At 37.5% G+C, this 22,907-nt stretch overlaps 1 protein-coding gene across 2 annotated transcripts in view; it reads right to left on the minus strand.

The window, feature by feature from the left end:
- Nucleotides 1-3,866: 3,866 nt before the first annotated feature.
- The window catches only part of TH1 (negative elongation factor complex member TH1), a 157,035-nt gene continuing 137,994 nt past the window's right edge, over nucleotides 3,867-22,907 (minus strand). For both annotated transcript variants that reach the window (XM_090383793.1, XM_090383792.1), the window contains exons 14-16: nucleotides 19,935-20,075; nucleotides 7,647-7,776; nucleotides 3,867-3,926 (exon numbers count right to left, since the gene is read on the minus strand). In XM_090383793.1, coding sequence (XP_090239919.1) covers nucleotides 3,892-3,926; nucleotides 7,647-7,776; nucleotides 19,935-20,075 — 306 coding nt within the window. In that variant the 3' untranslated portion in view covers nucleotides 3,867-3,891. The remainder of the gene's footprint in view (nucleotides 3,927-7,646; nucleotides 7,777-19,934; nucleotides 20,076-22,907) is intronic.

A 22,907-nucleotide genomic window follows, 5' to 3' on the forward strand; every position in this document is an offset into this window, starting at 1 on the left:
ATCTGAATAAATCAGAATATTTGCAAAACGGCATCATTTTAAGTTATATCTCATATTGTGAATACCTTCACAACGAGTTGCCATGATATTGCACTACTTCGAATAAGTAACGCTTCACCTAAGGAGAAGACTAATGTTACTTATTCTCAGATGGATACCACCACCCAGACGGCACCGTTTCAGGGCTATTTGGCCCTTCTTCGGTGGGTGGGTAGGTACCCGAGTGATGCAATGATGGCAAAACAGTTATGAAGTATAACTCCACAATATGAGAGATGCCTGATGGTGTATCATGTATTTAGACTCAAGCGTTTAGGGCATAAGCCTCAAGCTATGAAGGAGTCTAGACTATGTATAACTATGTATAGACCATGTGGAGTTATACTTCATAACTGTTTTGCCATCATTGCATCACTCGGGTACCTACCCACCCACCGAAGAAGGGCCAAATAGCCCTGAAACGGTGCCGTCTGGGTGGTGGTATCCATCTGAGAATAAGTAACATTAGTCTTCTCCTTAGGTGAAGCGTTACTTATTCGAAGTAGTGCAATATCATGGCAACTCGTGAAGGTATTCACAATATGAGATATAACTTAAAATGATGCCGTTTTGCAAATATTCTGATTTATTCAGATATAGCTATGTATTCCTGATGCATTTGCACTATATTTATACATAGTCTAGACTCCTTCATAGCTTGAGGCTTATGCCCTAAACGCTTGAGTCTATATACATGATACACCATCAGGCATCTCTCATATTGTGGAGTTATACTTCATAACTGTTTTGCCATCATTGCATCACTCGGGTACCTACCCACCCACCGAAGAAGGGCCAAATAGCCCTGAAACGGTGCCGTCTGGGTGGTGGTATCCATCTGAGAATAAGTAACATTAGTCTTCTCCTTAGGTGAAGCGTTACTTATTCGAAGTAGTGCAATATCATGGCAACTCGTTGTGAAGGTATTCACAATATGAGATATAACTTAAAATGATGCCGTTTTGCAAATATTCTGATTTATTCAGATATAGCTATGTATTCCTGATGCATTTGCACTATATTTACACATAGTCTATACAGTGTGATATAAATCTTATTCAAAGATTTGAAGATACAAATTCAATGTCATCAGCTTCACACTGTGCATACCTGTCCATCCCCTATTCCTTTTCAGTCTTGATGTGCAAGGCTCTGGATCCATTATAACAACCCTCTAGGCTAAAATTTATAGGAAAATTGTCAAAAGATAAATACCTTCAGTTACGAATTTTTGCAATAAGAATAATCGCTTTGTTTGATATGTGAACAGTTTTTTTCACAGTTGAAAATTAATAAGTCTAAGAAAAGAACCTGATTGACCGATGAGCATCTACAATCCGAGATAGTTTCTAGTAATTTTTCTCTAAGGCTACAAACTTTATCAGAATCGAAACGCCGTCAAGTTGTAGTAAGAAATAAAGAAGTTTATAATTATTTACATACAAACATATGTATTTTTTCTGTATGTGTCGAAGAAAAATTTAATAAATAACAGAAAGAGAATAGGTTGTCATTATTTATTCTCAAGTTTTGTTCCAATTGGAAAGTTTTCATAATTTGTTTATTTTTAGTTTAAGTTAAAAGTAAGTTATTTAGTGGTTAATTCAACATATTAGAATTATTTGAAATAAATGTTGGTCTGAAAATTTAATATTTAGCTGTCAATATGTTTTAATTACAAAGTGTAACCAACAGAAATTTCTTGCAGGTACCAACCTTTAGATTTCAGATAGAACATAAATATAAATTTGAATTTTTTCCTTTGCGTTATTATTATTGTTTGTATGTTTTGATAAATATTTAGTAAGTGATGGGGCATCTGAAGAAAATAGAAAAGAAAATTTAACCGAAAGAAAGAGTCTCATAATTTTAGTCAGGGAGAGAAGGAGAAAAATATAAGTTTGAGAAATAAAAAGTAAGCATAGAGAAAACATTGTAGAAAATATAAGTGTATTTTCTACAATGTTTGAAACATTATTGAAATAAATTTTCAATTAAACGATGTTCGAGGCAAATTAAATTTTAAAAGAAAAATTTCCAAACTTATTATAAACTTACACGCAACACACCACACACACGCATCATGTGTAACACCAGGTTATAAAGGAGTGGTATCCATACATTAGGGGTAAGTACGGTGCACAATATATATATTTATATTCACTCTCATTTTGTTAAAAAAAATTCTGGCTTGTCAGCTGCTTTCAGAACGTGCATTCAGCCCGCATGCAATTTGAGTTTGAGACCACTGCTTTAAGGTACAAAAATTGCCGTTTTTTTTGACACAAGTTTGCATTACGGCAACAGATTTATTAATAAATACATAGCTTAATAGTTAAGTTAAAACTACAGTTTTTTTTCCCTGATTTTGTATTTATTTGTACAAATTTGAGGGCCACCACTCTAGCTTAGTATTACCTTTGCCCTCAGTGTCACAAATTAAAATACCTATTTGGTATTTTGACTACAGTGATGACTCGCCCACTGCTCAATGGTCCATGGGCTGCAATGAGGTGATGTTTGGGATATGCCATTGATTTCTGTGAAGAGGAATACATTCCAAATCCAGTTCTGGATTTGGAATGGATCTTAATTCAGAATCTGACATACTTGAGATTCATTTATTACTGCATAGGAACTACAATTAAAAGTATGCATAGAATAATTTAAACTTTTATTAATGAAATATAGTAGTATTGTGTGATATGCACTGAGTTATTTGTAATTTTACCTTTTTTGATCCTTAAAAAAAACGGTTCAAAAACCAAGTTTTAAACATGTAAGTTGATATTTAGTTTAATACATCTGCTTTTTTTAAAAGAGGAACAGAGTTCAGCTTTTAAGGTATGGCCAGAATAATCTAGTAATGACTATAAATAAGATAATTTAACTTGGCCAATTGAGTGCCATTAGTACTCAATGTGATTTCTTGGAAAATTATTGGTGCACTTGAGTGAAATGGGAGGGAGAAAAAGCATGTGTATATGTTTAATTTTGTGCTGTTTTTGTTTTTAAGCATACATAGTGCGGCAAATAAATAACAAGACTGCGTGCACTCCGCACCTAGTATTAATGTAAGAGGCCAAAATAGTACATGATTAGATCCACTAGAGTGTGCTCTTTCCAACGAGTGCAAGTTGAAACTTGTCCGTTCAGTAGTTTGTGATTTATGATGGAAAGAGTAATAGTTTTGTGCGCATTGTCAGAAAATTGAAAATGGAGCAAAGAGCAGTTAACAAATTTTATTGTAAATTGAGAAAAAGTGCTACGTAAACCTTTTGACGATTTAAAAAAAGTTTATGCTAATGAATGTTTGTCTCGACCAAGAATGTTTGAATGGTTTTCTCATTTTCATAAAGGACATGAGTTGTTAGAGGATGATCCCTGACCTGGCCATGACAATGCACCCGCACATTCTGCCGTCAAAATCGAGCAAAAAAAACGATTCCAGTCATTGACCCCCCCCCCCCAATTCTTTGGATTTGGCTCCTGCAGATTGTTTTGTTCCCCAAAATGAAAACAGCCAAGCCATGAAAGGAATGTGATACGGGACTATGGAGGATATCCAGGCTGCAGTGACTGACCAGCTGAAAGTGGTACCAGAAGAGGAGTTCCAGAAGCATTTTCAAAACTTGTATAAAAGATGTAAACAGTGTCTACACATCGGGGGTGGTTACTTAATTTGCCATTAGTGTTATTCTTTTTTTTTTTTTTTTTGCAGTAGTGTCAGTCTCGTTATTTAATTGGCACACTGTGTATTATACTTTTAAAAAATAGCTCAAAACAACATCATTAAAAACAAATATTTTATTACATTTACAACTTCTGTGGTGTGGGTTGGAATGCTTTTCTTCAGCTCACCATAACATAGTTAGACTTGCAATGGACTGAAATGAAATAAAATTGTTACTTTACAATGACAAATATATATATATATATATATATATATAAATATTTTAAAAAATAAGTAGATAATCTATTTAAATTTTATCCGTTAATGAAGCAATGGTGATTCTAAAAGTTTAAGTGAAGTATAATACATAAGTGGGTTGTTAAACTTCTAAAAATAAAACTTGCCTGAGGTCTTTTAAGCAGGGATAAGTTAACTGGCCTCAGGCTATGGTTAAGCTTTTCTTACCCCCCCCCTCCCACTTTAGAAATGGATAAAACCAGCCTCTGAAAATTTGAAGATTTAATATGTTAATACATTCAGCCTGCATGCCTGAGGCTTGCTGTATGTGAAGTGGCTGTATGAACACGTCCGTTCATACATACTATGAGAATAAAATAAATTATTCATAGATTATTTTGAAAGAGCTAATAATTTAAATATTAATTCTTTCAAAATATACAACTGATAAACCAATGCTAACAGTTTCATGCAACTGCTTTAATATTGCAACCTTTTTCACAACAGGTTACCATTGTTTACAATTTAAACCAACACAATCTTCTTGGCCAATTACTTTTTTTTGCACTAGTGCAGGCTAAATATACAGGGACTTTCTAAGTTATGTACCATATTGTGATCTGAAAACATTTGTTGTATTGTAGAAAACTAACCTAATTTCACTCTGTCACTTTTTATAACTTTGGCAGCCGGTGGGGGGGGGGGAGATATATTTCATTTCTGTGATTTAGAATTGTTCTTTCTAAAGTGACACCTATATTATAATCACCCTTTATATAATAATAATAAATTCTGTTTACACTCCAGGACAATCACAAAATCAGAGGAGATCAGAGGAGAGGGGGGGGGGATCTTTCATTTCTGTGATTTAGAATTGTTCTTTCTAAAGTGACACCTATATTATAATCACCCTCTATATAATAATAATAAATTCTGTTTACACTCCAGGACAATCACAAAATCAGAGGAGATCATAAGATACAATATCATTTGTATTTAGCAACCCCAGGGGCTCACATCTGGTGAGTATGGGCTTGGCACACCTAGGGTCCTGAGCTGGATATCATCATTCTCCTCTTTCTTGGTGATTCTCTCTCTCTCTCTCTCTCTCTCGGGGTAATTCAGAATTTTTTTTTTGGCTGGTGCAGCATAAGCCACAGGCTTCCTTGCACCATACACATTCTGGTAACCCAAAGAGTTACTTTCAAAAATGACTGAATGGCTAATTTTAAACAATTTCCTTCAAATTGGCTTTTGAATGGTAACAAATTTTTGTTAGTAAATGTAAAGTTGTCAGAAACAATGCAGGAATTAATGTTGCCCTGCCTACTTCAGTGCATCCACTGCTTGCACTTCACCTTGAAATAATAACCTTTTGACAATTATTTTTTTTTATCTTTAGAATAATTCACATGAAGCATGATCTAGTGAGTACTGAATTACAGTACTCACTAGAGTATTCCTTTGCATTAAAGGAGGCAAACCTTTAACCATAATTATGAGAGCATCCTTGGACTTTGGAAGTCCCCACGGACTGGAGATGTGCAAATGTATCCCCAATTCATAAAGGGGGATCTAAGGGTGATATGAGTAATTACAGACCACTTAGTTTAACTTCTATTCCGGGGAAAATAATGGAGTCACTGGTTAAAGATGCATTGCAGGACCATCTAGACAAGACTGCAGTAATAATTCAGACACAGCATGGGTTTGTTAAGGGAAAGTCTTGTCTGGCAAATCTGATTGGATACTATGATGTGGTTACAAAGGAACTGAATGCAAAAAATAATTTTGATATTATATAATTGGATTTCAGCAAAGCTTTTGACACTGTTGCATGTAGAAAGGTTACTGTACGAATTGGAGCAGTATGGTATTAAGGGTAAGTTGCTACAATGGATAAAAAGGTGGTTGAGTCGGAGAAGACACAGTGGTAATAAATGGACGCTGCTCTTCATGGACTAATGTTATTAGTGGAGTCCCCCAGAGTTGGGCCCACTGTTCTTTTGTATATTTATCAATGATATTCATGAAGGTATATCAGGCTTAATGTGAAAGTTTGCAGATGATACAAAGGTTGGCAGGATTGTTAATGACAGTAATGGCAGTGTGCTACTGCAACAGGATCTAGAAAATTTGGGCAGATGGGCTGAGAAGTGGCAACTGAAGTTTAACCTTGACAAATGTAAAGTACTGCATATGGATAGAAACGTATGAACTGTGTGGTACTACACTTAGGGTGGTAGAAAATGAAAAAGATCTGGGAGTAATTGTGCAGTCAGATATGAAGTTTTCTGAGCAATGCAGACAGGCTGCCAAAGCAGGTTTGTCAATGGTGTACAGGAATTTTACTAGTAAGGAAAAGGAGGCGATTATCCCTTTGTATAAAGCAGTGGTCAGGCCAAGCCTTGAGTACTACGTACAGGTCTGGAGGCCTCATTTTAGAAAGGATGTAGAGTTGCTTGAGCATGTACAGAGAAGGGTAACAAGATTGATGAGGGGGAACAAACGATTCTCTTACAAAGAAAGGCTTAAGTTCTGCAAACTGCAGCAGCTGGAGAGTAGGCACCTGCGAGGTGATCTGATTGAGGTGTATAATGATCTGATTGAGGCCTTGAATGAGTAGATCACATTCTGATGGGATTCTTCCGCTTGCTGTAAACCCAAAGGGCATAAATTCCAATTGAAGACAGACAGTTGTAGAATAGATGTGTGGAAATTTGCCTTTAGCCAGTGGGTGGTTAATTGCTGGAACAAACTTCCATCTGTCGTTGTGGAAGTTGATAGCTTAAATAAATTCAAGGAGGAACTAGACAAACTTATAGAGGGAATGGATGTGTGTAATTGTTTTTTTTTTTTTGTTTTTTTTGTTGATGCTACATAAGCTCATAGGTGTGCTTTCTTGCATCACATGCCTCCATTACTACTACCACTACAGCTATCTCCATATTTAATAAGATACTGTTCAAGTGAAATGGACATTATGTAGAAAGAGTGTTCTGTCCAACAGAATTGAATATCCTCGTGTGATTTCTGTGATTATATAATTCTGATTACATTTGGCAGACAAAAATGCAGTTCCGTGTACAATTCTCTAGTGAAATTCATGCTTTCTGGTATTAATTAAATAACACCTTGTGCCACTTGGTTATGTTTTTTCAAGTCTTTTACCATATACATACATGGAATCATTTCAGGGTTTTTTTTTTTTTTTTTTTTTTTTAATAGAACAAAAAATATGATGCCTTTTGAATATTTCTTGTGCATATAAATGCATATCAGCACTATGCAAGTTGCTGGCTACCATTTATTTATTTTTTTATTATAAATAGTATAATCTATTATTCAATGTAAAGTTTGACTTCTCCATTCTGCTTTTCACATTTCCTGGCAACTTCACATCACCAGACGCACTTATATTTTTATTAATGGAATAACAAAGTTCATTGTGTATGCAAATAAAATAAAGATTAACATTTGTCCAATGTGGAACCTAGCACAAATCAAGAAGAGTAAAGGCACTGGGAAATTTGGTTTACACTCCTTCTGCTTTTCAGATTTTTTATGTTTATTAAATGGAAAAGAATGCATTCTTATTTTTATTACTGTAAAGGACAGCACTGAAATATTTCTATATATACAACATCATTCAATAGTATATTTCTTACATAAAAAATGTTGATGGCAAACTCATTACCTATAAATTCTGATACAGGATCACTTTCACCTTCATTTCTCATGCCACCAGTAATTTCTTCATTTTCTACTAAAGGGAGGAAAAGATGAACAAACTCTGAGGTATATGGTGGGGCAATCACATCAAGAACCTAAAAGAAAATAAAGTAAAAACTTGCCAGAATAAGAATTGTTGATGATGCTATATTTTAAAGGACTCTTAGCTCATAATCCATATATCCTTGTAGCATGATGCAAACTGCATATCATGCAAACCTAGTTCATGTGATTCAGGAATTCATGCATAAACAATTTTTCTTTGCCACTATTCTTAATCTCCTCTGTCAAAAACTAAAATATCTGAATGTGAGAGGCCTCTTTTTAGAAATTCAATCAGATGCACATGAGCTATAGGTTTTCCAAAAATATATTTTTTAAAGGGCCTTATAGGACTACAAGTTTGATTGTGCAGTTATTCAATATTACAATCAGTTATATGTATGAAGATAAAAAAAAAAAAAACTAAATTTACTCATGAACTTTAAGAATAAAAACTTTCATATAAAAATAATCACTCTGATAGTATCAGCTGATATCATTCATTAAAAACAAACTTTACACAGCCTCTGAACAGTAATAATGACAATATCAACAAAAACCAACAACTCATTAAATTTTTAACAAAAATGGAGAAAGGTTTTTATTTTGTGAGTGCCTATACAATGCAAAATTTGATCTCCATCTAATTGGTATTTAAATATACAGAACTTTTACTAAAGTGTAGGTTTTATTTCAATTAAATAGAAATGCATGATAATGTGCATTTCTTTTTCTCTGTTATATTGCTTGGGGAACTGTCTCAGCTCAGGCTGTAATGGTCTGTTTTAAGAGATTCACATTTTTGGTGATGTAATTAAAAATGAAATATATAATTTTAGGTTGACTTATGGATAATGTGTGTCCTAGGCAGAATGGCTGAAAAATATCACAAAATGATGATATGGCCTATTTCTTCAGCATGAAGAAATAGGCCATTCATGCATACACATAAGCAGATTTCATGTTAGATTGAATATAGGATGAAAATGTTGCCCTCGTTAAAACTTATTTTGCATTTGAAGATATCATAGGAAATCTCCTCTCCTGATGGTGACAGGAGAGGCCACTGTCATAAGCTTCTTGTGGTGAGATATGTTTTGAATGACCTAAATGTTATCTTATTTCATTTTATTTGATATTTTATTTTATCTCATTTTAGATTAACCTCATTTCATATTCATTTATTTTAGTTCTTTATATTATTTTTTATTAATTTAACAGCCTTCTCCTATACACTTTGTATATATATACACCAACGAGCCAAAACATTATGACCATTTACCTAATACGATTGGTCCTCAACGTGCAGCCAAAACAGCTCATACCTGACAAAGCATGGACGCTACAAGATTTCTACATGTGTCTTGTGGTATCTGATACCAACACGTAACCAGCAGCTACTTTAACCCCTGTAAGTTCCGTGGTTGATACGCATTTTGGAGTTGCTGTTCCAACACAAACCATATATGCTTGATGGAATTGATGTCTGGGAGATTTGAAGGCCAAGGCAATACCTGGAAGTCTTTCTCATGTTCCACAAACCAGTCTCAAACAATCCGGGTGGTGTGCCATGCCACACCACCCGGATACTCATTCAGTTTGTTTGCTATTTGATGATCCTGCTCAGAGAGAAAACAAACTGAATGAGTATTTTGCATCTACATTCACACATGAGGAGTTATTAAGGTTTGAAAATCGTAGAAGGTTATCAATTGTAGCAGGGTGCTTAATGATTTTGTAATAACTCAGAGCAAAATGGAGGAGAAATTGTTGAAGTTAAACATAAGAAAGGCACCTGGGGTGGATGGGATCTATCCAGTTATATTAAAGGAGGCAGCAAAGCAACTAAGCAAACCCTTAGCCATAATTATGAGAGCATCCTTGGACTCAGGGGAGGTCCCCACGGACTGGAGATGTGCAAATGTATCCCCAATTCACAAAGGGGGGGATCGAAGGGTGACACGAGTAATTACAGACCAGTTAATTTAACTTCTGTTCCGGGTAAAATAATGGAGTTAATGGTTAAAGATGCACTGCAGATCATCTAGACAAGACTGCAGCAATAATTCAGACACAGCATTTCTTTGTTAAGGGAAAGTCTTGTTTGACAAATTTGATAGGATATTATGATGTGGTTACAAAGGAACTGGATGCAAAAAATAATTTTGATATATATTTGGATTTCAAGAAAGCTTTTGACGCTGTTGCATACGGAAGACTATTGTACAAATTGGAGCAGAATGGTATTAAGGGTAAGTTGCTACAATGGATAATAGGATGGTTGAGTGGGAGAAGACAGAGGGTGGTCATCAATGGGTGCTGCTCTTCGTGGACTAACGTTATTGGTGGAGTCCCACAGGGTTCGGTGTTGGGTCCACTGTTGTTTTGTATATTTAACAATGATATTGATGAAGGTTTTTTTTTTTTTTTTTTTTTTTTTTTGATTTGGTAGTTGTTGGCGCATCGGCTTCTGTGGCCATATTGCACCTCCCAAGGTTTTTGCAGTACTTTGCTCCAAGCCCGAGGCGGGAATCGAACCCACGACCTTTGGGTTGCCGGGCAGGTACTTTACCCACTCGGCTAGCCCGGTCGGCATTGATGAAGGTATATCAGGCTTAGTGTCAAAGTTTGCAGATGATACAAAGTTGGCAGGGTTGTTAATGACAGTAATGGCAGTGTGCTACTGCAACAGGATCTAGAATATTTGGGCAGATGGGCTAAGAAGTGGCAACTGAAGTTTAACCTTGACAAATTCCAAGTAACCCCAGAGAAACATACCAACTGTGTGGTACTACACTTAAGGTGCAGGTCATGGGGTTTTGTCAATGATATATAGGAATTTTGCTAGCAGGGAAAAGGAGGTGATTGTCCCTCTGTATAAGGCAATGGTCAGGACATGCCTTGAGTACTGCATACAGTACTCAAGGTCTGGAGGCCTCATTTTAGAAAGGATGTAGATTTGCTTGGGTGTGTAAGGAGAAGGGCAACAAGATTGGCGATGGGAATGAAGGGATCCTCTTACCAAGAGAGGCTTAAGTTCTGCAAATTGCAGTGGCTGGAGACTAGGCACCTGCGTGGTGATCTGATTGAGGTGTATAAGTTCTTGAATGGGTTGAGCACGTTGAATTCTGATGGGATCCTTCCACTTATTCAGATTATGAACCTAAGGGGGCATAAATTCAAATTAAGAAAAGACAGATGTAGAATAGATGTGCGGAAATTTGCCTTTAGCCAGCGGGTAGTTAATTGCTGGAATAAACTTCTATCTGTCGTTGTGGAAGTTGATAGGTTAAATAAATTTAAGGAGGAACTGGACAGGCATTTGGAGGGAATGCATCATCCTGCTGAAAGATGGCACCGCCAGAGTGGAAGACCGTTGCCACGAAAGGGTGTACCTGGTCGGCAATGATGTTAGGTAGGTGGTAGACCTCAGTGCCTGGCACATGGATGACTGGACCCAGGGTATCCCAGCAGAACGTCACCCAAAGCACGACACCATCTCCACCGGCTTGTTTTTGTCCCACGGTGCACAGTGATATGCAGTGGTCATTCTCTGACCTTTCCGCATCCTCCGTATTTCGTGGTCACGGGCTTGAACCCCGGTCTAAGCAAGAAGTGTGTGCTATGCACTGCTGCTCTTGCCCACCTGGCTACGTAGGTGCAGCACGTACACAGCCGTCCACATGGTGCAACAGGAAACGTGATTCATCGGACCAGATGACCTTCTTCCAATCACTCAAGGTTCAGTTTCGATGCTTGCATGCCCATTGTAAGCGCTGACACTGGTGAACCATGGTTAACATGGGCGCTCGGAGCGGCCTGTGGCTACACAGCACCATTTTCAACAGGGTTCGACGTACAGGAACTCCCGACTTACCTAATACTTTACTAATGGAAATTCGACTTTACGTAAGTTTTTGCCTGCTGGTGCAAACTTAAAAAATCATGGAAACGTATTTTGCTTCAAGGTGGAATAAATGGAAGTATCATGAAAATACTGTAATGTGAATCCAATAATGCATTATTTTTTTAAAAATTTTTTTTTCAAGGCCTAGGAAGTTAATTTTCACTATATACCTTTCTAAGAGGTCATTTTTATAATGGAAATTGCACTACCCTTTCATCGTTATCATATGTTCCGCTATAAGAATCAATTTTTACGCCTTTGTGCCCAAAAATGTGTTTTTCTAAAACACATTTCTGGAGGTCACTACCAAAAAGCAATAAAAACAATTTGCACTTTTCTGGTTTACTGGGCTTTTGTGTTAGCGCAATGTATTATAAATGGGTAATAAACTCTATCTTATTGCATTTACCATAATCCCAATAACTGGAATTCTGTGAGTTTTTATGTTATGGTATTAATATGAAATAAGTTCCCCTTCACTGAAATCTTCAATCATATAAAATGCATAAATAAATTTTCAGAATCTTCTCCTCATTCCTATTTACTTATTACAATGGTGAAGGGAAAGGGACCAACGGAAAGTACATGTGGTGGCAGTGCTAGAAAACAAAACAAAATTGATTTAGAAATGAAGATGAAAATTAGCATTAGCATTAGTAGAGGCATATGATGCAAGAAAGCAAGCTTATTCAGCATCAGCCAAAAAAAAAAAAAACACACCACTCCCATTTCACCCCTCTGTTTGCTCGAAATACCTGTCCAGTTGAGCCTTAAATTTGTTTAGGCTATCAACTTCAACAACAAGTGATGGAAGTCGGTTCCACCAACCAACCAACCACCCGCTGGCCAAAGGCAAATTTCCGCACATCTATCCGACATCCGTCCTTCCTCAATTTGAATTTATGCCCTCTGAGCAGATTATTCTGAGCAAGATGAAGAATCCCATTGGCATTGAGCATGCTCAAACCATTCAAAGCCTTATACACCTCTATCAGATCACCTCGCCGGTGCCTAGTCTCCAGACTCTGTAATTTGCAAAACTTAAGCCTTTCTTCATAAGAGCAACCCTTTGTTCCATTCACTAATCTTGTTGCCCTTCTCTGTACCCGTTCCAGCAGCTCTACATCCTTCTTGAAATGAGGCCTCCAGACCTGTATACAGTACTCAAGATGTGGCCTAACCATTGCCTTATACAAGGGAATAATCACCTCCTTATCCCTGCTAGAAAAATTCCTGTATATCATTGACAAGACACCATGAGCTACTCTTGCAGCTCGTCTGCACTGCTCAGAGAACTTCATATCTGCCTGCACAATTACCCCCAGGTCCTTTTCATTCTCCACCACTGTCAGTGTAGTACCGCAGAGTTGATACGTTGCTCTGGGGTTACTGTTTCCCATATGTAGTACTTTACATTTGTCAATGTTAAACTTCATTTGCCACCTCTCAGCCCATCTGTTCAACCTTTCCAGATCCTGTTGCAGCAGCATAGCATCAGTGGTGTCCTTAACGACCCTGCCAACCTTTGTTTCATCTGCAAACTTGGACATTAAACGTGATATCCCATCATCAATATCATTCATAAACACCGAAAACAACAACGGACCCAACACTGAACCCTGAGGAACTCCACTAATAACATTAGTCCACGTTGAGCAGTGTCCATTGATTACCACTCTCTGTCTTCTGCCACTCAACCATCCCCTTATCCATAGCAGCAATTTGCCTCCAATGCCACACTGCTCCAATTTGTGCAGCAGTCTTCCATGTGCAACAGTATCAAAAGCCTTTCTAAGATCCAAATATATAATATCAAAGTTATTCCCTGCATCCAGTTCTTTTGTGACTACATCATAGTATCCAATCAAATTGGTCAGGCAAGACCTGCCCTTAACAAAACCATGCTGCGTCTGAGCTATAACTGAATTCTTGTCTAGATGATCCTGCAGTGCTTCTTTAACCAGTGCCTCCATTAATTACCTGGAACAGAAGTTAAACTAACAGGTCTATAATTACTTGTGTCAGCCTTTGATCCTCCTTTGTGAATTGGGGTTACATTTGCACATCTTCAGTCTATGGGTACCTCCCCTGAGTCCAAAGAAGCTCTCATAATTATGGCTAGGGGTTTGCTTACTTCCTTTGCTGCCTCCTTTAATATAACTGGATAGATCCGATCCACCCCAGGTGCCTTTTTTATGTTTATCCTCAACAATCTCTCCTCCACTTTCCTCTCAGTTATTACAAAATCATCCAGCTCACTGCCAATGTTTACTTTACCTACATCATTCTCCTTCCTGAATAACTCCTCATGCGTGAATGTAGATGCAAAATACTCGTTTAGATTGTTAGCCACCTGAGCAGGATCCTCAACTGTTGAACCATCAATATCCAGTGGACCAATCTGATTCATCCCTTTCCTTCTTGAGTTTAAATAGGTAAAGAACTCTTTTCTGTTTTTCTTTGCATCCTTTGCCAAGGATTTTTCGTAGTCTGCCTTTGCCTGCCTAATCTCCTTTGTGACTTGGTTACAGACCAACTTATATCTATCATAGGCTTCCATGTCACCCATTAATTTGTATGTATCCCATGCATTTTTATTCTCTGCCACATGTCTCATTAGTTCATCTGACAACCATTTAGGCCTAAACCTTGAACAATATTTCTTAGTTGGTATGTAAAGCCTGGTAGCCTCCAAGATTAGTTCCTTGAATGCTTCCCATTTTGAGTTTGCTGTTGGTAACATCATCAGTTGGTCCCACTGTATAGAATTTAAATACTGTCTCAGACCATCATAGTCGCCTTTACGAAAACAAAAACCCTTCCCTTTACCTCTGATGGTAGTTACCTCCTTGAGTAAATCCCACTTCAACACACTGTGATCACTGCCACCCAGTGGTTCATTTATCTGCAGATTCTTAATGCATGAAGAATCATTACTGATAATCAGATCAAGAGTATTGCTCCCTCTTGTTGCCTCACGAACATGCTGATGTAGAAAACAATCATCCAATTAATCCACAAAAGCCTTGCTAGTGTGCGAGTGACCAACCCACAAATTCCAGTCAATATCTGGGAAATTAAAATCCCCCATTATAAGACTCTCGGATTTACTGGCCCACTCTATTTCCCTGTACAATATCTTATTATACTCATCAGAGTCATTAGGCCTATAGCACACTCCTACTCTCAATTTTGATTTCCCTATGCTTATGTCACACCAAACTGACTCGACACTGCCCTGTCCATCGATGTCGACTGGCTTCACTTCCTATCCTGTCTATCCTTTCTGTAGACGTTGTACTCACCAAATTCCAGTTCTGCATCCCTTATATCTGTGTGACACCACGTCTCTGATATCCCAACAATATCTGCCTTTGATGTTTTGAGCAATACCTCAAATTCATAAAATTTATTTACCAAACTCCTAGCATTGGTGTACACGCAGGTATACATGCACCTGTTTCTATTCTTGGCTACCCTAACACAACCCATGTGTTTACTTGTACCGCAATGACTCCCAGCAGTCCCTGAAATATCCTGCATCTTGTTTTTCAGGCTTCTGCTCATTTCAATAGAAGCAGTGCAAGAATCACTTCCACCTCTGCCAGTGGCTACTGTTAATCTATTAGTCCTTGTATCCCCCCAACTAGCAGTTTTCCGACCCACCTAACTCTGCCTCGACAGCATCAGCAAAAATTCTTGCACCCTTTCTATTTAAGTGTATCCCATCCCTGTAGAAGCAATCTCTCCTGTTAACAAGTACAGTGCAGGCTGAAAAAAATTCTACCCCTCGAGCCTTGCACAATCCCTCCAGGGCCGAATTGATCGACAAGGCTCTCATCATATACTCCCTCCTATCGTGTCTGGGCAGAATTGCAGACACTTTCAAATTCAACCCTAATTCACGGCTTTTTTTCAACAGTGACCTGTACTTGCTAAGTAATTCCGCCGGTAAGAAGTATGAAGCAGGACAGTTTGTCATCTATTGAATGGAATTAGGTCTCGCTGCTTCAACAGTGAATACTATTTTAAGGGACAGTGCACATTTAAAAGAACATGTTAAAGGGTCGTCGCATGTAAAATCAACAGTGATCACAAAACAGTGTTCAGGTACTATATCGAAGATGGAAAAGCTATTAATAATATGGATGGAAAATCAGATTCAGAAGCAAGTGCCCCCGAGTCCAATGGCCACTCAAGCAAAAGCAAGAACTATTTATGAAGATATTAAGGATAAGTACGGCAAACCCCAAGCCAAGCCCTACCCGTGGCAAGCAATGGGTAGTTTAATAGGTTCAAGCATCGCGCTGGTTTCCACAAGGTTGTGTTGGAAAAAACTCCTTCTAAATCTCCACAGCCCTCAACTTCCACAGTGGTGTGCTATCAGCTGGAGAGTTAATTCTGGCAATGATGCTCGAAAAATAAAACTTGCTGACATTATGCCCCTGTCTGCTCTCTCTTTTTGCAATTTTGTAATTTTTCCTGCGCATGAGATAAAAAAATTGAAAAATAATTCTCATTTCAAATTCACGAGTACTGCATAAGCATTTAGGGAAATTCCGACTTATGTAGAGTTGTGTGGAATGCAACCCTTACATTAATCGGGGAGTGGCTGTACTGTGTGTTGTGACACATTACTCCCATCACCAGCATTCCAATTACCGACTAGTTGCCCTTCTGTTGCCACGTACCATCCAGGAGAGCCTTCCCGCTCACGTCGAGCATTGATGAGCCGTGGTCGCCCAACACCTCGCTGGCGGTTCATTGGTTTTCCCTCCTCAGACCACTTTAGGTAGGTACTAACCACGGCTGACCGTGAGCACCCCACAGCAGCTGTGCTGTTTCAGATATGCTCTGAAAAGGCCATTACAATTTGGCCTTTGTCAAACTCTTAAGTCAGCTGCCTTTCCCATCATCCAACCTACACAGTGCTTTTTTTTGTAAAAAAATAGGTGCCGGTACTCATTCTTTGCCAACAGGAAAAATTTAAAAGGATATGAAAAGTACTCAAATTTTTTTTCCCCATGGTATTGTTACTTTAGTAGTAATGTTTCTGGAAGAACAACAAATTAAGTGTATTATTTAAGTACATAAGATATTATAATACTATAAACTTGAATAAATTATTATTCAAGTATATAAAAAAAAGTAAAATGTGAGTAAAATAAGTAAAAAATAATTTCATAATAAAGTTTTTGTAGAATATTTTAATTTTTATTAAGTTCTTATCCGACACCCTATGGCAACTTTTCTTCCTCTTTGTGTGTCGGTTGCTGAATGACGTTTGCAAAGCAGATCAGCGGTGGGCCTACAATTTTAAGAAACAGTAGTGAAGGAACTGTTTTTGTCATCGACGAAGCACTGGTTGGGCTGGCGATCAGATTCATTTGTGAAAATCCTAGTTCACATTCACTTGATGATATTGGTATCGTACTCAGTGCCATAAAATGCTTCAATTCTTTCGAAACCTTCTTATCAATTAGGTATCCTTGAAATTCACTAGTTGCATTTCTTTCATTTAACTGTAACCTAATTGACAATTTTTTAACTTAATTTTCACCAAATGCCAACAATTCATGTTTAGAAGGATTAATACCTTCGTTGTCCTAGTTTTCTTTCTCTCATCATTGGTATTGTCACTAGTTTTTAAATTTGCATTTTTTCTTTTCTTTTTTTTTTTTTTTTTTAAACAGTCTAAAATGTCGGTGTCACTCAGATATTCAGCTACTGTGACCACATAAACAGAAATAGGGAAAATTTACCGAAAAATGTGGATAATCGCTTTCGCGAAATAACAGATGATTATTTGCCGGGGGTAAAAGAAAATCACTTTTATAATTCTCAAATGGGGTGTTTACAGTTGATTCACAGTGGTGTCCAACCTACGGCCCATGAAGAAAGTGAACTAAAACAGCATTTTAAATTTCGTTAATTATCAAAAAAAGTTTCTTGTTAAATGTTTTGTTCAGTAAAGTAACACACGAAAGAAATCTAACTTTGAATTTTTTTTGAATATGGCGCCTGTATGGGAAAAGGTTGGACACCACTGCAGTAGAAGGTGGGCCAGAGCCCATTGGGAATACACCTTGATCTGCTCACTCTTGACCAACGCAACTTCTCCATATGTGGGACAGGTGGTCGGATAGGTTTTACTAGGTACCACTAAGTTGTAGAATGGTAATCCCTTTAGCTCTCTCAATTCACGCAGCAGCACTAATTGCCTGAAGGCCAGAAATGCGAACAGTGCATACCGAGTTAATTCTCTACTAATCCATTTGCTATAAAAGGATTTCATTAAACAGTGGTCCAACTGAGTAATAAAAATGGTTATACAGTTTTATATAGAAAAATATCTTAACAATAGACACTAAATAAAAAATGGAAATTTAAGTAAAAAAGCACTGTGTGTGTGTGTGTGTATGTATATATATATATATATATATAGAGAGAGAGAGAGAGAGAGAGAGAGAGAGAGACCCTGATCCTGCAGATCGAGTGTGAGACTGACTTCATCTTATATGAAGCAAACAAAATCCTTGAAATTAGCTAGCTTTTCATGGAAATCAAACCCAGACTATCAAAAATAAAAATGGGAAGGACTATGATTTGGAATGTTATATAACTTTATATAATGGAACCTTTTGTCCCTCCAAGAAGATTAGCATTACTACAGACATATGATGCAAGAAAGCAAGCTTATGCAGAATCAGCCTAAAAAAAAAACCATCCATTCGTTCCAAATGCCTGTCCAGCTCAGCCTTAAATTTATTTAGGCTATCAACTTCCACAACAAAAGATGGAAGTCTGTTCCACCAATCAACTACCCGCTGGCTAAAGGCAAATTTCCGCGCATCTTTCTACAGCTGTCTTTCCTCAGTTTGAATCTGTGCCCCCTCAGGTTCTTAATCTGAGCAAGAGGAAGAATCCCATCAGCATTCAGCTTGCTCAACCCATTCAAGGCTTTATACACCTCAATCAGATCACCTCGCAGGTGCCTACTCTCCAGGTGCTGCAATTTGCAGAACTTAAGCCTTTCTTGGTAATTTCTGCTATTTGCAGAACTTAAGCCCCTCACCAATCTTGTTGCCCTTCTTTGTACTCGTTCCACATCCTTCCTAGAATGAGGCCTCCATACCTGTACACAGTACTCTAGGTGTGGCCTGAAAATTGCCTCGTACAACAGGATAATCACATCCTTGTCCCTGCTAGCAAAATTCCTATATATCATTGACAAGACTCCATGACCTGCCCTGGCAGCCCATCTGCACTGCTCAGCAAAGTTCATATTTGACTGTACAAGTGCATATTTATTGGCCTATATGCATGTTATGTGAACTGAAAAACCTTACTCCTTTGATCTGGCTGGCTAACTACAGTGCTGATTGGAAGAAGCCTTTAACAATTTCTCCAAATGCTGACAGCATCCACACCTACTCCTCCCCAAATGAATGATTATAAGCTCTAAAGCCACTATATTGGAGGACTGCCTGCAAGAGATTATATGATTAGTAGGGAAGTTCTAAAAGTGAATTAGATACTCTTATATGTGGGCGGAATTATGATTAAACAGTTTTGGAATTCTTTGATGGTCTTTGCAGTGATCAATGAAAGGATATGCAAATTCAGAATAAAAGCTTGATGGGCTTTTATATTATATAAATTCATTGTTGTTGTTGTTATTTGGTTTTTAGGAGCATTAGCAACTAAGGCCATATTGCTCCAGGAATATGCGGTGGTCATTTCCTGACCTTTCGGTGTCCCATATTTGGTGGTCACTGGCTTGAACCCCTGTCTAATCAAGAAGCGTGTGCTACGCACTGCTGCTCCTTCCCACCTGGCTATGGAGGCACCTTATATAAATTCAGAATAAAAGCTTGATATTCTGAATTTTTTAAAATCCATTTTGAATTATTTTATTCAAAGCCCAATAACAAATTTCAGATAATTAGGTGCTATGACAACCAGCAAAAACAAAATACAGACAGAAATTTAGGTAAGCACACAAGCTGAGAATAGAGCGTACATTACCATGCAACACTTCAAGAGTTTTTATCAAACAGAATTAAAATTGATATTTTTACAGAACCATTATCAGAACAGCCATAATGTACGAGGCAGAAACCTGGACAACGTGATGCATTATTCTGAAAACAGAATGGTAAGAAATATATTTTGAGCAATTAGAGATAAAGATACAGTAGAAAGTCGGTGAAGATAATAGTACTTTATTTTTAGCATATGTAAAGAAGAAATTATAATTCAAGTTGTAATCACAAAAGCTTCCTTTAAAAAAAAGTAACTTACTTCTGTAACAAAATAACGTATAAGTGAGATGTCAGTATCTTGTCTCTGCCAGCAGGACTTTATATAATTGACAACAGGAACTGCACAACCACGACTCAATAAGTGTACCATACGATCCAGAAGCATTTTCTTCATTTCTAGCTGCACAGAAAGAAGAAAATCCTATAATCATAGTATAGTTAGTTTAAAATAATTAACACTACTATTCTGATACAAACCCATATAGCTTACTCTGTTTATACACTCAATTGCCATGCAGTGTTTTTTGATGCACACAGAGTAGGAGTCATGGCATAATTCTGGTATAGCGAGTGAAAATGTTACTTGTACACTAAGTCGATGTAAAATTTTTCCAGAAATTGGATAAATTATCTCACTGCAGTAATATTGCCAAATATATAGTTGAAATTATAACTGTCAAAAACATTTTCCTTCATGTGATTAACAGAATTAGAGTTTGATTTCTAAGTATGGTACAATGATTAGGCATTTATTTGGATTCTATTATCAGGAAGTGAAAGGGAGAGAATAACACAATTTTAAAAATATAAAATAGCATCAAACCTTAATTAAAAACTTAAAAGTGTGAGACTTCATAGCTAATTTTTGACATTTCTATTAAGTGCTATAATAAAACTAAAAACTAAATTATAATAGAAAAGCAGAACTTATTAGAATGTAAGTCCAACTATTATTAGATTTCATAACAATTTTTTTAATCTAATGGGAAAATGAACATCAAACTCAATTACATAGATGCATGTTTATATAGGAATATCTATTTAAACATTACAAAATTATCTGGCAACTAGTAGTATCATGTAAAGAGATAAGACGAGTCAAGTGTGATAACACAATGTTTTCTACAGTGCAAATAGACTGTACTTTATGAATTTGCATCATGAAAATAGAAGTATAGGTGAAACACTATACTTTCATCTGTACAGGAATTAAATATGAAAAATACAGCATAATTTTGTTAAAGGAAAATCATATCTAATTAATCTGATTTACTATGATTAGCAGAGGCACATGATGCAAGAAAGCAAGCTTATGCAGCATCAGCCAAAAAGAAAAAATAAATAAAATAAACCCCCTCCCATTTCACTCCTCCATTCGTTCCAAATGCCCGTCCAGCTCAGCCTTAAATTTATTTAGGCTTTTAGCTTCCAGAACAAAAAGATGGAAGCCTGTTCTGCCAATCAACTACCCGCTGGCCAAGGGCAAACTTCCGCACATCCATTCTACAACTGTCCTTCCTCAATTTGAAACTGTGGCCCCTCGGGTTCTTAGTCTGAGCAAGAGGAAGAATCCCATCAGCATTCATCTACAACCTATTCAAGGCCTTATACAAATCAATCAGATCACCTCGCAGGTGCCTACTCTCCAGGCACTGCAATTTGCAGAACTTAAGCCTTTCTTGGTAAGAGCATCCCTTTGTTCCCCTCACCAATCTTGTTGCCCTTCTTTGTACTCGTTCTAGCAACTCTACATCCTTCCTAAAATGAGGCCTCCAGACCTGTACACAGTACTCTAGGTGTAGCTAACCATTGCCTTGTATAATGGGATAATCACCTCCCTGTCTCTGCTAGCAAAATTCCTATATACCATTTGCAAGACTCAAATGACCTGCCCTGGCAGCCTGTTTGCACTGCTCAGCGAACTTCATATTTGATTGCACAATTACCCCCAGGTATTTTTCACTTTCCACTACCCTGAGTGTAGTACCACACAGCTGGTACGTTTCTCTTTGGTTATTGTTACCCATATGCGGTACTTTGCATTTGTAAATGTTAAACTTCAGTTGCCCCTTCTCAGCCCATTTTCGAAACTAATCTAGATCCAGTTGGAGTAGCATACTGTCTTTAACAACCCTGCCAACCTTTGTATCATCTGCAAACTTGGACATTAAACCTTCATCAATATTATCGATAAATATACAAAACAACAATGGGCCCAACACCGAACCCTGCGGAACTCCACTAATAACATTTGTCCACGAAGAGCAGCATCCATTGAATACTACTCTCTGTTGTCTCCCACTTAACCATCCTTTTACTATTTTAGCAACTTACCCTTAATGATATACCTCTCCAATTTGTACAGCAGTCTTCCATGTGCAACAGTATCAAAAGCTTTCCTGAAATCCAAGTATATGATATCAAAATTATTTTTGCCATTCAGTTCCTTTGTGACCACATCATTAGCATTCAGCATTAGTAGAAGCATATGATGCAAGAAAGCAAGCTTATGCAGCATCAGACGAAAAAAAAAAAAAACCGCTCCGATTTCACCCCTCTGTTCATTCCAAATACCTGTCCAGCTCAGCCTTAAATTTCTTTAGGCTATCAACTTCCACAACAAAAGATGGAAGTCAGTTCAACCAATCAACTACCCACTGGCTAAAGGCAAACTTCCACACATCTATCCTACAACCGTCTTTCCCCAATTTGAATTTATGCTCTCTCAGGTGATTATTCTGAGCAAGAGGAAGGAACTCTTCAGCATTGAGCATGCTCAAACCATTCAAGGCTTTATACACCTCAATCAGATCACCTCACAGGTGCCTAGTCTCGAAACACTGTAATCTGCAAAACTTTAGCCTTTCTTCATAAGAGCAACCCTCTGTTCCATTCACTAATCTTGTTGCCCTTCTCTGTACTCATTCCAACAGCTCTACATCCTTCTTGAAATGAGGCCTCCAGACCTGTATACAGTACTCAAGGTGTGGCCTGACAATTGCCTTATACAAGGGGATAATCACCTCCTTATCCCTGCTAGAAAAATTCCTGTATATCATTGACAAGACACCATGATCTACTCTTGCAGACCGTCTGCAGTGCTCAGAAAACTTCATATCTGCCTGCACAATTACCCCCAGGTCCTTTTCATTCTCTACCACTGTCAATGTAATACCACAGAGTTGATACGCTACTCTGGGGTTACTGCTTTCCATTTGTAGTACTTTACATT

This window comes from Mastigoproctus giganteus, chromosome 10, assembly GCF_048544385.1.
Source record: "Mastigoproctus giganteus isolate SK-2022 chromosome 10, ASM4854438v1, whole genome shotgun sequence".
Taxonomy (NCBI): domain Eukaryota; kingdom Metazoa; phylum Arthropoda; class Arachnida; order Uropygi; family Thelyphonidae; genus Mastigoproctus; species Mastigoproctus giganteus.